Here is a 17,364-nt window from a genome sequence, read left to right as displayed (position 1 = left end):
ATCGCCCCCTGGTGGGCAGAGCATCGCCACCTGGTGGGCGTGCCGGGTGGATCCCGGTTGGGCGCAGGCGGGAGTCTGTCTGACTGTCTCTCCCTGTTTCCAGCTTCAGAAAAAAAAAAAAGAAGAAAAAAAAAAATTTCCATCTTTTCAAGTTGGTCACAAGCAAACCTGCCAAAATTTTGCCTCAGAAGGAGGCATTGTCTTTATTGTGTGGGTCAAGTAATCTGCCCTTTTTCCTGGACAGAGAGAAGACAGACCTTGGCTTGAAAAGACCATTCAGGACAGAGCTGATTGATAGAAGTTGTGAAAGCACTTACAGCAACTTGGCTGTTAAAGCATGGGAGTTGCCTTGGCCAGTGGTTAGTGTTGTCCCAATATGCAAAGGTGCAGGTCAATGTTTCTGTCTCTCCTCCTTCCTTTCTTCCTCAAAAAGAAGCATAGGAATAATCAGTCCCCTTCACAAAAAAAGTCTACTGCAGATTTTTTACATCAAGACTAACGATTATGTGTCATACTAAGGTTATAAAGATTGAAAGGTACGAGAAGGGACAGAATTAACAGGAGACATGACAGAAAGTCAATTCTGAGGATGGGGTGATATTAAACTCAATGAGGCAATGATAGGTGACAGCAAATAAAAAGGAGGCCAAATACATTTTTAGAATAAATTGAAATGTGTTATCTTGGCCCTGGCTGGTTGACTCAGTGGTAGAGTGTCAGCCTGGTGTGTGGATGTCCCAGGTTCGATTCCTGGTCAGGGCACACAGGAGAAGCGACCATCTGCTTTTCTTTCCCTTCTCTCTCTCTCCCTCTCCCTCCCTCCCTCCCTCCCTCTCTCTTTCTCTCTCTCTCTCTCTCTCTCTCTCTCTCTCTCTCTCTCTCTCTCCCTCTCCCCCTCCTGCAGCCGTACCTCAATTGTTTCAAGCTCATTTGCCCCAGGCGCTGGGGATAGCTCTGTGGATCTTCCACCTCAGGTGCTAATAATAGCTCAGTTGTGAGCATGGCCCTAGGTGGGCAGAAAATTGGCCTGAGACAGAGGTTGCCAGGTGGATCCTCGTTGGGGTGCATGTGGGTGTCTGTCTATTTTGGAAAAGAAAAAGAAATTTATTATCTAGACTGAAAAAAAAGATTTAAATCACTAACTACATATATAACAAACTGATTCTGAGTGATTTTGGAAGTAAATTTTAGAGGTAATAAATGACTTGTTTAGAAGAAAATGAAGGAGAACATCTCAGATTTATTTCTTTTTTTTAATTTTTATTTTTTACAGAGACAGAGAGAGGGATAGACAGGGACAGACAGGAACGGAGAGAGATGAGAAGCATCAATCATTAGTTTTTCATTGCGCATTGCAACACCTTAGTTGTTCATTGACTGCTCTCCCATACGTGCCGCGGGCCTTCAGCAGACGGAGTAACCCCCTGCTGGAGCCAGTGGCCTTGGGTTCAAGCTGGTGGGCTTTTCCTCAAACCAGATGAGCCTGCGCTCAAGCTGGCGACCTTGGGGTTACGAACCTGGGTCCCCTGCATCCCAGTCGGACGCTCCATCCACTGTGCCACCGCCTGGTCAGGCTCAGATTTATTTTTGAAGACTTTGTAGCTTGACCGGTGGTGGTGCAGTGGATAGAGCATTAACCTGGGTCAATGAGGTTGCAGGGCCGAAACCCTGAGGTTGCTGACTTGAGCGTGTGGTCATCCCAAGGTCACTAGCTTGAGCCCAAAGGTCACTGACTCACCTTGAGCTCCCCTGCAAAAGGGCACGTAAAAGAAGCAATCAGTGAACTAAAGTGACACAACTATTGTACAACTACGAGTTGATGCTTCTCATCTCCCTTTATCTTTTAAAAAAAAGTGGCTTTTTTAAAAAAGATTTTATTTTTGATTTTAGAGAAAGAAGAGAGAGAGAGAAGGGGGCGGGTAGCAGGAAGCATCAACTCGTAGTAACTACTTACTGTATGAGCATTGCCTGGGCAAGCCCAGGGTTTCGAACTGGTGACCTAAGCATTCCAGGTCAATGTTATATCCACTGCACCACAACAGGTCCACCAAAAAAACTTTTTAAATATTTTAAAAAATTTTTTCAGTTGCACTTCACATACAATATTGATTTCATGTGTGCAACATAGTGATTAGACATTTATATAACTTAGGAAGTGATACACCTATTAAATTTAGTAGCCCCCTGACACCATACAGTACACAGTTATTACAATATTATTTTTTTAATTTATTGATTTTAGAGACAGAAACATCACTCAGTATCTGTATGTGCTCCGACCAAGGATCAAACCGGCAACCTCTGTATATCTGAATGATGCTCTGATCAACCGGGCTGTCCATCCAAGACCCATTTATTTATATATTTATTTATTTATTTACTGATTTTTAGAGAGAAACATTGATTTGTTGTTCCACTTATTTATGCATTCATTGGTTGATTCCTGTATGTGCCCTGACCAAGGATCGAACCTGCAACCTTCTCATACAGGATAATGCTCTAAACAACTGAGCTACCTGGCCAGGGCAATAATCTTTTGTATAAAGTCTCTCTTTGCCAGAGTTGCACTTTGATTTGTGTATAGGTAAAATACATACTGTAAGGTATTTTTCCCTGCCGAGAAGGAAGGAAGGGGTCGGAGCCACAAAGTGTGGAATAATAAAAGGCTTTATTGACTACAGAGTGCATCCTGTCTGATGAAGTTTTCTGGTCCTGGGGGACAGAGGCCAGAGGAGTCACATGGGGTGACCCGTGTGAGAGATATTTAAAGGGTCCCTAGGGTGGTTGAGCTAATATGACGTGGTGAAATCTCACTGGCTGACGGACGGTCACTCTTTTCCCAAGGACCTCTGGGAAGTTTCTTTTGGCACACTTGGTTGTAGGCGGCTCTAGCCAAAATTCCCGGTTCTGGGCTCCTCACGTGGCCTTCCCTCATTATCCACTGATCTTACATTCCAATCTTTTTATGTTACTAGAGGTGCTGCATATCTGTCTGGCTACTTCCTGCTGATTAGGGGTGTTGTGGGGAGGGGGAGACCGGCAGGTGGTGGCTTTGAGGGGTGTCAGGAGGAACATCTGTTTGACCATGAGTCGAGAAACCTCGTGGATGCAGTTCTGTAAGGATTTTTTTAAAAACGAGGAGTAATAGGAGGATTTGCAGAGTCCAGCCTTTTGGTGAGCTGGAGATGGGTAGGGTTGAGTGGTTCCAAACTGCCAGTGATCCTGCAAGGGAGCAAGCTTGAGGCGAGAGACATGGTTAGAAATGAGGGTAGTATTGATTATGGGGGAGCCCTTGGTATTGAGGAATGGTAGGAGTAAGTGGGAAGATGCTGTCAGCTAGATAGTGGCTCCGAGACTATGTATAATGTCTCGACCCAGAAAGGGTACAGGGCATGATGGCATAACTAAGAAGGAGTGCGAAAAGGGGATTCCGTCCAAACTACATGTCAGGGGTGGCGTGTGAAGGGGAAAAGAAAGGGTCCCATCCATTCCCATAACCGAGACCTGTGAGGGAATTAGAGGTCTAGAATGTGGTGGCAAAACAGAGAAGGTAGCCTGACCTGTGGTGGCGCAGTGGATAAAGCGTAGACCTGGAAATGCTGAGGTCGCCGGTTCAAAACCCTGGGCTTGCCTGGTCAAGGCACATATGGGAGTTAATGCTTCCAGCTCCTCCCCCCTTCTCTCTCTCTGTCTCTCCTCTCTCTCTGTCTCTCTGTCTCTCACCCTCTCTCTCTCCTCTCTAAAAATGAATAAATAAATAATCAACAGACTTAAGTAAAAGTTTCAAATTTCTACACATGAAAAAAAAAAAATGACAGAAATAAAAGAGAAAACCAACCTTAAAAAAAAAATTTTTTTTTAAAAACAGAGAAGGTAGCTCCCGTGTCCACAAGAAATGAGATGGGCTTACTGTTTTTGCAGCATTACTCTGGGATTTGGTGAGTTTCATGGGGGTCTCCGAGTCCAGGGCGTCAGTCCTAGGAGTTCGAGCGATAGGCCCACCTGGCTGGATTGGCCTCCCATTTGGGTGGCTTGTCCTCCACATAGAGACACTGAGGAAAAGCCTGTTGCCCGAAGGGGCAATCACTCTGCCAGTGACTGGGCTGCTTGCAGTCAGGGCAGGTTTTAATGGGCAGCCGCGGGCAAGGGCACTGTCAGGCACAGTGGTCCTGCTTGCCATGCTTACAGCAAGCTCCTGGTGGGGATTCTCTTTGTGGTCCAGACTTGAGTCGGGCACTTCCTGTGCCTTGCCCCTGTTGCTCTGCAGGCCTCAGGGCTGCCACAAGAGCCTGGGTTTGGAGTGTTACCTTCTGCTGCATGTGGGCCTGGCGAACAGCCTTGGCCTTTTTCTACTAGCCATGATCATTGGAAACTTTAAATGCCATGTTCAGAGGTCCTGGATAGGGGTTTGAGGTTAGAATAAAAGGAGGAGGGCTCCTAGGAAGCCCACACCCAGATCCAGCTGGAAATGCTAGAGCCAGAGGCAGGACAGGGCCAGACCTTCCTTCAAGCAGATTGGGGTTGTGCATCCTGCAAACTGGTGTAAGGGGCCAATGACAGGCTGAGAATGGCCTGATGGAGGAGGGGCTTAAGAACACAGTGGAGAAGGGAGGGGCCCCTGGCCAACAAGGGAGGAGAAAGAGAGACGTAGTTGCAAGTGAATGAGAAACAGGATTCTGCAAAGGGAGGGGGCTTTCTGGAGGATAGAGACTTGAGTGGAATAGGTCCACAGAGGGACCAGAGAGGGGTCCCAAGAGAGGGGCGCCCCTGGGGGTCAGGCAGGAGGGGGGGAGAGTTGGGGGTCCACGGTGAAGGAAAGATTAGGAGCAGAGGTTTTAGGTGAGGTCTCTCTGGCCAAAAATGGCCTGCATGGTGGGACAGGTGGCACAGAAATTAAGGATGGGCATGCGAATAATTAGAAGCCCTGAATGTAAGGGATCTCCAATCAGTTCCCAGCTTTTTTGGCGATAGTTAAATTGGTGAGGGTGTTAAAACTCAAAGTCCCTTCAGGAGGCCTCCTGGTCTGATTATCCTGTGGTTTCTGTGGCCTGGCCACAGCGGAGAAGAACAGTTTCTTCTTTAGGGAGGGAGAGATTTCGGGTAAGGCAACTCCAGGAGTGTTTTTGGATTCCTGTGCCCCCACAGCCACCCTCAGTCCTCGGAGTGGTCAGAGTTGAGAACTGGCGTCCCAAAACTCAAGCTCTGGCCACGGATGGATACGGAAAGTGGATGTGCTCAGGACGTCTCCATGGGTACACACACACTGTGACGGAAATAGGTCCCTGATGTAGCTACGGTTTGGTGGAAAGAACTGAGCAGAAGGCTGGAGGCAGGGGACTTACCGCATCTTGCACCAAAGTGGGTGGAAGGTTGGAGATACTGGTTCTTTCTCAGAAGGGAAGGAAAGAGGAGCGGTCCTTGAGGACTTCAACTCCTCCCTGGTTTTGGCACCAAAATGTAAGGTATTTTTCCCTGCCAAGAAGGAAGGAAGGGGCCGGAGCCATGAAGTGTGGAATAATAAAAGGCTGTTTTGAGTACAGAGCGCATCCTGTCCAACAAGGTTCTCTGGTCCTGGGGGACAGAGGCCAGAGGAGTCGCATGGGGTAACCCGTGTTTTACTGGCTGACGGATGGTCGCTCTTTTCCCAAGGGCCTCTGGGAAGTTTCTTTTGGCACGCTTGGTTGTGGGCGGCCCTAGCCAAAATTTCTGGGTCTGGGCTCCTCACGTGGCTTTCCCCCATTATCCACCGATCTTACACGTGTGTGTGTGTGTGTATTTTTTCCTACCACCTTCTGAGTTCCAGCTGGGCTAATAATCAATTTAATAATGATAGATTAACAGGAGAAAATTGAACTTTTAATACATGTGCATGGGGAATTCACATAAGCATGAAAATTCCAAAGACAGTGTGGCAACATTGGGTGTATGTGCCATTTTTCGACAAGGAGAAAGGCTAGGGGGTGGGGTGTAAGATTTCAGAAGTGAGAAAGGGCTTGAACACATATGGCAGGAAAATCCCCCTAGGTGACATACTGGGACAAGAGTTTTGGGGATGTGTGGTATCTAGCTAACAGGCACCTGCCTGAAGGCCCCATTACTGTTACTAGAAACAAAGCTGGACTCAGGGTTACCTATCACCCCTTTTACCAATTTGAGGAGAGAGGAGGACCACAAGTAGGTATAAGGTGTGTCCTTTTTTTGTTTGTTTTTTTGTATTTCTCTGAAGCTGGAAATGGGGAGAGACAGTCAGACTCCCGCATGCGCCCGACCAGGATCCACCCGGTACGCCCACCGGGGGCAACGCTCTGCCCACCAGGGGGCGATGCTCTGCCCATCCTGGGCTTCACTATGCTGCGACCAGAGCCACTCTAGCGCCTGAGGCAGAGGCCACAGAGCCATCCCCAGCGCCCGGGCCATCTCTGCTCCAGTGGAGCCTTAGCTGCGGGAGGGGAAGAGAGAGACAGAGAGGAAGGAGAGGGGGAGGGGTGGAGAAGCAGATGGGCGCCTCTCCTGTGTGCCCTGGCCGGGAATCTAACCCGGGACTTCTGCACACCAGGCCGACGCTCTACCACTGAGCCAACCGGCCAGGGCGTAAGGTGTGTCTTTAATCAAGATTTACCGGTAGCCTGTGAAGGCAAGGGAATTCTGTCCACAAAGCTGCCTTGACATTCTCTTGGTGCTGGAGGTTTTTACAGAGTTCAGGGGCAAAAGAAAAAAAAAGATAGAAGTTCGTAGTTAGGTGACAGTGTGCAGGAGGTGGGGGTTCAGCTGCAGAAAGGTCTCTGCAAGTTCTATGGAGTGCAAGCCCAACCAGCATGCTCCTGTCTGGTGTCCTTGGCAAATCTAGGCAGTGCGGTGAGGTGTCTCCCAGGAACAGCTGGGACCTGGTGCCTCTGAATTATCTGAAAAGACTCCCTGTTTTCTTGGGATACAGGGTAAAAATGAAAGATTGGTGAAATGTTTCTAATTTATAGGCCTTGACCTTTCACAGTAAATGCTGTGGTTGGGCTTTTTTTTTTAATTTTTTATTTATTCATTTTAGAGAGGAGAGGGAGAGACACAGAGAGAGAGAGAGAGAGAAGAGACAGAGAGAGAGAAGGGGGGAGGAGCTGGAAGCATCAACTCCCATATGTGCCTTGACTAGGCAAGCCCAGGGTTTCGAACCGGCGACCTCAGCATTTTCAGGTCAACGCTTTATCCACTGCGCCACCACAGGTCAGGCATGTGGCTGGGCTTTTATAAACAACTATTGTGACTTAAACTCCCTTGTCAGGACCCTCCCTCCCCAATATAAGTTTCCCCAACATTCCTGCAAAGGTGAACTTTTTGCTGTATTTCAAAGTAAAAGCCAGGGAGCCATTAAGAGAGACTAGCAAACAGATTAACTACCTAACCCTTACATATCTATTTGTTACAACTAAAAGCCACTATTACAGAAGCCAAATTTCTCACTTTTGGGCTCCCCTATTATTTCCCCATTTGTTTTAACAATCTTAAATCAGTAAGATTAGTTTTATATGGAAATAATTATTTTGCTCTTTTTCTGGGTTTGGAACTGAAATGCAACTGAGGCCTAGATGTTATACCTAGGGGTTAACGCTTAAGCTCTATTTCCTGACCCCCCCTGGTTTATTTCTCTGCTGAGGGCTTTAGCTCCATGCCCAACAATATGCTGGTAGAAGAAGGGTTACCCTTTGGGTGAGGTTTTCCTTTTCCTATTTTTTCCTGTTGCTAGATATTCTGAACTCCCTTCCTGGGTGGCCTTCCGTGCCTTGCCCATAGTCCTTGCTCTGCTCATCTGTCTGTCTCTTACATTCCCCCTCGAGTATCCTGGCCCTGGATTCCTTCAGGAAAGGGGCGCAGAGTCACTTCTATAGCTGCTTCCTGCTAAAGAAGGGCGTCCTTTTCCTTCAGAGCCAAGAGATGCTTGAGTCTATCAGAGAGATGAGACCTGGGCACGGAAGGAGGTGGTGTCCCCTGAGGAGGAGTCAGGCTTGGAACCTGGTAGAGATAAGCCTTGTTACACATTTCAGTATGACTGAGGTAAAAGTCAGAATGACGGATCTCTGAAACAATGTTTCATTCTTAATATTTCTGAATCAAAGAATTGGAGAGAAAAAAAACAGTAGTTCAGAAGGTTGTAGCTAAACCATTCAAGAAAATCAGAAAAATTCAGGATCCAGTCTGCCTTCTGCTATTCATAACTGTATGCTAGTAGATTTTTTTAAATATTATTTTTCTCCCTAAATTTATCTTTCATTTTTTTTTTAGATTTTAGTTATTCATTTTAGAGAGAGGAGAGAGAGAGAAAGAGAGATAAAGGGGGGAGGAGCAGGAAGCATCAACTCCCATATGTGCCTTGACCAGGCAAGGACTGGGTTTCCAACCATGACCTCTGTTCCAGATCGACACTTTAACCCAGGGGCTGGGAACCTATGGCTCACGAGCCAGATGTGGCTCTTTTGATGGCTGCATCTGGCTCGCAGACAAATCTTTAATAAAAAATAATAACGTTAAAAATATAAAACGTTCTCATGTATTGATATTATAATCCATTCATTTCCTACTGCTCATGTTCATAGTTGCGGGTGGCCGGAGCCAATCCCAGCTGTCCTCTGGGCAACACCAAATTTTTATTGGATAATGCGTAACATACACGGTTCTCTGTATGGCTCTCAAAGAATTACATTTTAAAATATGTGGCGTTCATGGCTCTCTCAGCTAAAAAGGTTCCTGATCCCTGCTTTACCCTCTGTGCCACCACAGGTCAGGCCTATCCTTCATTTTTATTAAAGAGTCAAATTAAGATGAACATAGTTACATTATTCAGTCTTGTTTTAACTTGGCCTGGTAATTTGCATAAACACAAGAATAGCAATTGATCATATTGGATTTTTTTTAAATTCATTTTTAGAGAGGGAGGGGAAGCGGGGGAGGAGCAGGAAGCATCAGGTCCCCTATGTGCCTTGACCGAGCCAGCCCAGGGCTCTGAACCTGAGACACTCCATCCACTGCGCCACCACCAGTCAGGCCTCATATTGGCCTTTTATATCTGCTTTGCTGGAAGTTCAGAAGGAATTTTCAGATTGAGTTTTAATTAGCCCCTCAGAGCACACACATAAATAAAGCCAAGTCACACAGTGACCACCAGGCTCTGCCTGCATTACCTGTCAGTTTGGGTGAGTTCCTCAAGCTCCTGAAGCCCCCAAGAATGTCCCAGGGTTCCTTTTGCCACCTCCTAGGAGAGCAACCCTTGTTTCTGACCTGGAAATCCCATAAACCATGGATAAACAGGTAACAAACACGTTGTTTCTTAATTGGCTTTTATCAGCTTCAAAGTCAATCTCAATTCCTTAAATCTCTGTGACATCCACAGTCCAAACATGTTCTTTTCATACATGACATTCCAGTTAAAGCCTTGGTTAATAAAATTATAAAAAGAAACCAGTTCTGTATCTTATAAAGAGAGAAGATTCTTACTGGAATAATGCAAATAAATATATTACTACTACAATAGTAAATATTTATATTATTTAATGAGTAATGTATTTACTCATTGAGAGTTGCCAAATTCTGGAGGAATTAGGTAGGGAGAAAAATATGCCTTAATATTATTCATAAAGATATACTTTATTAAACTGCTTAAAGAAATAACCTTCCTTATATCTAGAAAACAAAACAATTTAAGTATCAACAATACTTTGAACAAAGTCAGAAAAATAATTTTTTGTTGTTTATTCAACTCTATAATTAATGCTTTTTTATCCTGGTTATTTGTCAGTATTTTCATGAATCTAGTTACTTTTCAGAGTTCTATAAATCTTCATCTGGTTCAAAGGAATGATCTGATCATTTAGTTTCAGAAACCTATATTTTAGAATAAACCCAAGTTCTTTTTCATGGACTGAAGATGTAATATATCTGCAAAATTCACCAGACCAAAACAGTGGCTCTTTCTAAATGACAAAATAATATATGGTTATAGGTCTAAATAATAGAATAACAAATGAAAGTATGTTAAAACCTTATTGACTTATAGATTTTCACAGAATTTCTAGAACACCTGTTCCTAGTCTAATACCCTTTTCCTTTCCATTTTCCTTTTCAAGTGAGGTTAGTACAATGGGGGCATGCAGTTAGTCATAAAACAGGATAGCTGGTTCCCAGCATTGTAAGAGTCATCAAGCAAGATGGCTGGTTCCCAGAATCGTCATTTCTTCTCCATGGTGTTCTGATCCAATCGCAGTCTTTATTGCTTTATGGGCACCAGTCATCTCCTCAGGGGGTATGGAAATGTCCTGCTTCAGTTCTCAGGGTATGGAAACTTCCAGCTTCAGTAGTTCTGCATTCCTGGGTGGGGGTCCTAAGACAATTTAGGAAATAGGTTACATATGGTACACTAGCTGTCATATATATATATAGTGTACAATCAATAATATATACCCTATCACTTTCAGGACAATCCTTCTTCTAAAGTCTTTCCTTCCTGTAATATGTATGTCCTTTTCCTTTATACCTCCTTTTCACCTTTCTTTTTGAACATTCTCAAGTCTTTCTCTTTTTGCTTCTTCCTTCAGCACAAACCTGCAACCTGCACAAACCATATGCAACTTAAACTGTCTTCATTATTCAGAAATAACTAGCTTTCAGAACACTTTAGTTTTTTTTCCTTTTTCTTTCAAAAACATCTCCATAACTTTTATACCTTTTATCAGTAAAACCATATAATTTCTGCCTGACCTGTGGTGGCGCAGTGGATGAAGCGTTGACCTGGAAAGCTGAGGTCGCCGGTTCAAAACCCTGGGCTTGCCTGGTCAAGGCACATAGAGAGTTGATGCTTCCTTCTCTTCCACCTTCTGTCTCTCTCTCTCTCTCTCTCTCTCTCTCTCCTTTAAAATGAATAAATAAAAATAATAAATAAATAAATAAAAATTAATAAAGCCATATAATTTTTTTTTCCAATTAGAACTCTCAATTTCCAAAAACCTTAACTTTCAGTGAGAACTAAGTCAGGAATTAGCAATTTTAGATTGATACTTTTATGAACATATTCCATGACCTTTAGAAACAGGTTCTTTCATTGGGAAACATATTTTCAAAAGATGCAACAGAAATAACAGGAGCCTTTTGTAAACCCAGGCAAAACAAACATTTTTCTGATAATTTTAAAAAACATTACTTAAATTTAAACCAGTAGTAGTATCAAATGCTTTTCTAGACCACCTGATTAAAAAAACTTTTGGAATAACTTTATATTTTACAGCAGGGGTCAGGAACCTTTTTGGCTGAGAGAACCATGAACACCACATATTTTAAAATGTAATTCCGTGAGAGCCATACAATATGTTTAACACGAAATACAAGTAAATGTGTGCATTTTATGTAAGACCAACACTGTTAAAGTACAAGAAGTCTCTGAATTCTTTTTAATAACGTTGTTATGCTGTTGCTAACCAATGATGAATAAAGTACTTCTTACCATTAATGCGACTTCTGGTGCAGCATGATTTTGCTGATGGCTTTGTAGTCTGGTTGATACGTGGTGAGGTTAAGCTTCATGCAGGCATTGAGACTTCCATATGTTAAACGTGATCATAGGTTGGTCTTAATGTTCTTTAGATGTGAGAAAGACTGCTCACATGCATACATAGAGCCAAACATTGTCAGTACAGCAATACTCACGCAGTATGTGGTATGTGACGGGAAGCGCGTTCCAAGTTTTGACAATCAGCTGGTCCGCGGGTTGAAGTTTTTTCATTTCTCCCTTCTTGTGTTTGCTCGCCAACTCTGCTTGATGTCGTGCAAGTCTTTCCAAATCTTCATTCAGTGACTTGAACTTATTCACCCACATGTCTGAGGCCTTCATGTCAGCAGCTTGTAGCTCAAAATCTCTAATGGAGACACCAGGGATGTAACTCAGGTCGGCGCTGTTCACTGCACACTTGTGTGGATGGGTGATGAACTTAAAAAGACGAGTATGGAGATACGTTTGTTAGATCTCTCCTTTTTGCTGGTGGACACCGCGGAGTGAGCATCGCTGAAGTCTATTCTCCTGCAGTCATCATGTCTAAGTCAGAGTCTCCCAAGGAACTAGAACAGCTGTGGAAGCTCTTTATTGGTGGTTTGAGCTTTGAAACAACTGATGAGAGTCTGAGGAGCTATTTTGAGCAATGGGGAACGCTCACAGACTGTGTGGTGATGAGAGATCCAAACACCAAGCACTCCAGAGGCTTTGGGTTTGTCACCTATGCCACTGTGGAGGAGGTGGATGCAGCCATGAATGCAAGGCCACACAAGGTGGATGGAAGAGTTGTGGAACCAAAGAGGGTTGTTTCGAGAGAAGATTCTCAAAGACCTGGTGCCCACTTAACTGAAAAAGATCTTTGTCGGTGGTATTAAAGAAGACACCGAAGAACACCACCTGAGAGATTACTTTGAACAGTATGGAAAAATTGAGTGATTGAAATTATGACTGACCGAGGCAGTGGCAAAAAAAGAGGCTTTGCTTTTGTAACCTTTGATGACCATGACTCTATAGACAAGATTGTCATTCAGAAATACCATACTGTGAATGGCCACAACTGTGAAGTAAGGAAAGCCCTATCTAGGCAAGAGATGGCTAGTGCTTCATCCAACCAAAGAGGTCGAAGTGGTTCTGGAAACTTTGGAGGTGGTCATGGAGGTGGTTTTGGTGGGAATGACAACTTTGGTCGTGGGGGAAATTTCAGTGGTCGAAGTGGCTTTGAAGGCAGTTATGGTGGAGGTGGATATGGTGGCAGTGGGGATGGCTCTAATGGATTTGGTAACGACGGAAGCAATTTTGGAGGTGGCGGAAGCTACAATGATTTTGGCAATTACAACAATCAGTCTTCAAATTTTGGACCCATGAAGGGAGGAAACTTTGGAGGAAGAAGCTCTGGTCCCTATGGTGGTGGAGGCCAGTACTTTGCCAAACCTCGAAACCAAGGTGGTTATGGTGGTTCCAGCAGCAGCAGTAGCTATGGCAGTGGCAGAAGGTTTTAATTACTGCCAGGAAACAAAACTTAACAGGAGAGGAGAGCCAGAGAAGTGACAGGGAAGCTACAGGTTACAACAGATTTGTGAACACAGCCAAGCACAGTGGTGGCAGGGCCTAGCTGCTACAAAGAAGACATGTTTTAGACAATACTCATGTGAATGGCAAAAAACCTCAAGGACTGTATTTGTGACTAATTGTATAGCAGGTTATTTTAGTTTCTGTTCTGTGGAAAGTGTAAAGCATTCCAACAAGAATTTTGTTTGTTTGTTTTATTTTTGTATTTTTCTGAAGTTAGAAATGGGGAGGCAGTCAGACAGACTCTCACATGCGCCCAACCGGGATCCACCCAGCATGCCCACCAGGGGCGATACTCTGCCCATCTGGGGCGTCGCTCTGTTGCGACCAGAGCCATTCTAGCGCCTGAGGCAGAGGCCATAGAGCCATCCTTAGCGCCCACGCCAACTTTGCTCCAATAGAGCCTTGGCTGCGGGAGGGGAAGAAAGAGACAGAGAGGAAGGAGAGGGGGAGGGGTGGAGAAGCAGATGGGCGCTGCTCCTGTGTGTCCTGGCCAGGAATCAAATCCAGGACTCCTGCACGCCAGGCTGATGCTCTACCACTGAGCCAACCGGCCAGGGCCTCAACAAGGGTTTTTAATGTAGTTTTTTTTTCTTTTTTTTTTCTTGCACCCATGCTGTTGATTGCTAAATGTAATAGTCTGATCATGACGCTGAATAAATGTGTCTTTAAAAAAAAAAAAAAAGATGAGTGCGCTCACAAAATTCTCCAAAGCATACTTTGAATGACTGCAGGAGATTAGATGTGAAGCCTGCTAGCTGCTGGAGATCAAGATATTGAGCAGGGTCACTTGCTGTGCATGCCTCTTTAAACTCTCCCAGTTTTTCAGAGTGTAGTAAATGACCTGTTTCAATGTCTGCAATGAAGAGTTTCAGCTTGTTTTCAAATGCAAACACTGCTTGTTGAAGGGATAAGACTGTATTTCTAATGCCTTGCATTTTCACATTGAGCTGGTTCAGTGTTCAGTCATGTCCACGAGACAGTAGAACTTCAGGAGCCACTCAATGTTAGCTAACTCAGGAAGCTCGACTTTTTCATTTCAAGAAAAGTCCGGATGTTGCTCAGAGAAGCCGTGAAACGGTTGAATACCTTCCCTCTTGACAACCAATGCAAAATGCTGTGCAGAAGCAGACCAGGATAATTATTCCCAACTTCATCCAGCAGTATTTTAAACAGGCAATCACTTAAAGCTCAGGCAACAGTAAAGTTGACCACCCGAATAACCAGCGACATCACCTCACCAAGCTGCTCGCCACACATCTGAGCACAAAGTGCCTCCTGATGTAGGATGCAGTGAAAACTTAGGATGGATCTCTTTTCATGTTCACGAAGAAGTACTACAAATCCTCTGTTTTTCCCCACCATGCATGGAGCACCATCAGTACACTTAGAAATAAGTTTATCCATCAGTAGATTTTTTTCTTTTGCGAACTCAGTGAAAGACTTGAATAAATCCTCCCCTCTTGCCTCTTTCACAGGCAAATCAGCAAGACTTTCCTCACGTAGTGTGTCACTGACAGCATACCTTGCAATCACGCTGAACTGAGATAAATGGCTTACGTCCTGTTGACTCATCCAAAGCGAGAGAAAAGAATGGTGCTACATTTATGTCTTTCACTTGTGTTGCCTCAATTTGATTTGCCATCATGATGGTACGATCATGAACAGTTCTTGCCGACAGAGGCATGTCTTTTATTCGTTTGATTATCTTGTCTTTATCCGAAGAGTCATCAAAAAGTTCATTGGCAACATCAAGCATGAATGTTTTGGCATGCTCCCCATCTGTGAATGGCTTTCTGTTTCTCACAATTGCTAAAGCACCAGCAAAGCTAACTGAATTCCAGTCACCTTGTTGGGTCCAAACACAGAGTTGCTGCTGACTAGCTTGCACTCTGCACAGTAGCTCTTGACATACTTTCTTCCTGCTGTCCCCTGCTGGATATTTTGATGCAAATATAGTATGGCATGTGTCGAAGTGCCACTTTATATTTGACCATCATCGATGCAATTTTATCATTGCATATTAGACACACTGCAGAAACTGCTTTCTCCACAAAGGCGAATTCCTCTGTCCATTCCTGCTGAAAAGTACGATACTTCTCATCTTTTTTTCTTTTAGCCATCTTCTTTGTCAAAGGGTTTCTGGAATTAGCTAGCTGACTACTTAATTAAAAGGAGAGAAGTTTACTTTCTGACCCCACAATGACCCGTGTATGTTATGCATTATCCAATAAAAATTTGGTGTTGTCCCGGAGGACAGCTGTGATTGGCTCCAGCCACCTGCAACCATGAACATGAGCATGTAGTAGAATAACCCATTGCATGGCCTTGGATGGGAACACAGCCAACAAGAAAAGAATGTTTTGCCAAGAGAATTGTTTTGTGACTTGAAGGCAGGTCACTGAAACAGATCTATGTGACTGAAAGCAGTTGCTGGGCTTTTCTCAGTAAAACATTCTCATAAGATTTCTATTCCTTTCAAGGTTACCCCTTGAGATAAAGAGAGGAATGTTGTGGGAACCATAGAAGCAATAGCAGTTAATGCCTTTTGATATTATATTGTTATTAAGCTATCATGCAGGTATACTCCATGTATCTTTAAGTAAAAGTTATGCTTGATGTTATGCCAATTTCTTAGTAAACAGGCTTTTTGAAATCTTGTAAATTAAAATAGGACACAGCGCAAACTCGGGGCCATTTGCCTGAGTGAGCAGTGGTCCTTTGCTAGTCCACGATGATTTCGTTTGCTGATCTCTCTCTCTGCGCCCCCGACTCACAACAACATATGGCGCCTACCATGGGGCCTTAAGAAGAGATTAGGAAAAAAATAAAAAAAAAAATAATAAAAAAATAAAAAGAAGAGATAAGGAACAGGCAGATCCCCGAAAGGGTAAGTTGGACGCACTGTGTACGCAAAACTTTCAGAAAAACTAGCAAAGTCATGGGAAATTCCCATTCATTATTGGACAGTTATGTACAAGTTTTAAAATCCCTTTTAAAAGGGTCTGGGATTCAGATAAAAGACAAGGTTTTGTTATGTCTTTTAAATGCTATTCAGAAACATTGTTATTGGTATACTCCTGAGCATCGTAATCTATTGAATTTGAATATTTGACAACGAGTAGGAAAATCTTTACACCATGCTCATCAGCACAAAGATCCGCTTGATGCTGAAATGTGGGCTGCTTATAATCTTACTGCTACAGCCCTTAGCCCTTTGCTATCAGATGGAGATTCTGTTAAAGACTTGAGTGAGGCCCTGGCCGGTTGGCTTAGTGGTAGAGCGTCGACCTGGCGTGCAGGAGTCCCGGGTTCGATTCCCGGCCAGGACACACAGGAGAAGCGCCCATCTGCATCTCCACCCCTCCCCCTCTTCTTCCTCTCTGTCTCTGTCTTCCCATCCCGCAGCCAAGGCTCCATTGGAGCAAAGATGGCCTGGGCGCTGAGGATGGCTCTGTGGCCTCTGCCTCAGGTGCTAGAATGGCTCTGGTCGCAACAGAGCGATGCCCCGGATGGGCAGAGCATTGCCCCCTGGTGGGCATGCCAGGTGGATTCCAGTCGGGTGCATGCGGGAGTCTGTCTGACTGCCTCCCCGTTTCCAGCTTCGGAAAAATGAAAAAAAAAAAAAAAGACTTAAGTGAGGTTATTTATGATATAATGAGCCTGAAGAATTTGATTCAGCACAGAATAAACAGAATGATGATTTGGACAATACTGTCTCTGCTTCTGAAGTTACTGATAATGTTAAAGAAATTCAGCCATCCACAGGCTTTCATCCCTCTTTCTTAAAAAATGAGGGAGTGGCCCTTGCCGGTTGGCTCAGTGGTAGAGCGTCGGCCTGGCGTGCAGAAGTCCCACGTTCAATTCCCGGCCAGGGCACACAGGAGAGGCGCCCATCCGCTTCTCCACCCCTCCCCCTCTCCTTCCTCTCTGTCTCTCTCTTCCCCTCCCGCAGCCAAGGCTCCATTGGAGCAGAGATGGCCCGGGCACTGGGGATAGCTCCATGGCCTCTGCCTCAGGCACTAGACTGGCTCTGTTCGCAGCAGAGCAACGCCCCGGATGGGCAGAGCATCGCCCCCTGGTGGGCATGCTGGGTGGATCCCAGTCAGGCGCATGCAGGGGTCTGACTGCCTCCCCATTTCCAGCTTCAGAAAAATACAAAAAAAAAAAAATTAGGGAGCCCCTATGGATGATGTTGCCTGTCTAAAACATTTATTAAATCAATTACAACTTACACTAGAACAACAGGAGAATGGAAATCAGTAAACTGC

At 44.5% G+C, this 17,364-nt stretch overlaps 1 protein-coding gene across 1 annotated transcript; it reads left to right on the top strand.

Moving 5' to 3' along the window:
- Positions 1-11,999: 11,999 nt before the first annotated feature.
- LOC136397440 (heterogeneous nuclear ribonucleoprotein A1-like) lies at positions 12,000-13,042 on the top strand. Its single transcript, XM_066371945.1, is given in 3 exon segments — positions 12,000-12,371; positions 12,373-12,455; positions 12,458-13,042. Coding segments are annotated over 3 exon segments (957 nt in total). The 5' UTR covers positions 12,000-12,063; the 3' UTR covers positions 13,024-13,042.
- Positions 13,043-17,364: the final 4,322 nt, after the last annotated feature.

This window comes from Saccopteryx leptura, chromosome 3 (assembly GCF_036850995.1).
Source record: "Saccopteryx leptura isolate mSacLep1 chromosome 3, mSacLep1_pri_phased_curated, whole genome shotgun sequence".
NCBI lineage: Eukaryota > Metazoa > Chordata > Mammalia > Chiroptera > Emballonuridae > Saccopteryx > Saccopteryx leptura.
The sequence above is the reverse complement of the archived record's forward strand: the minus strand, read 5'-3'. Positions and strand labels throughout refer to the sequence as shown.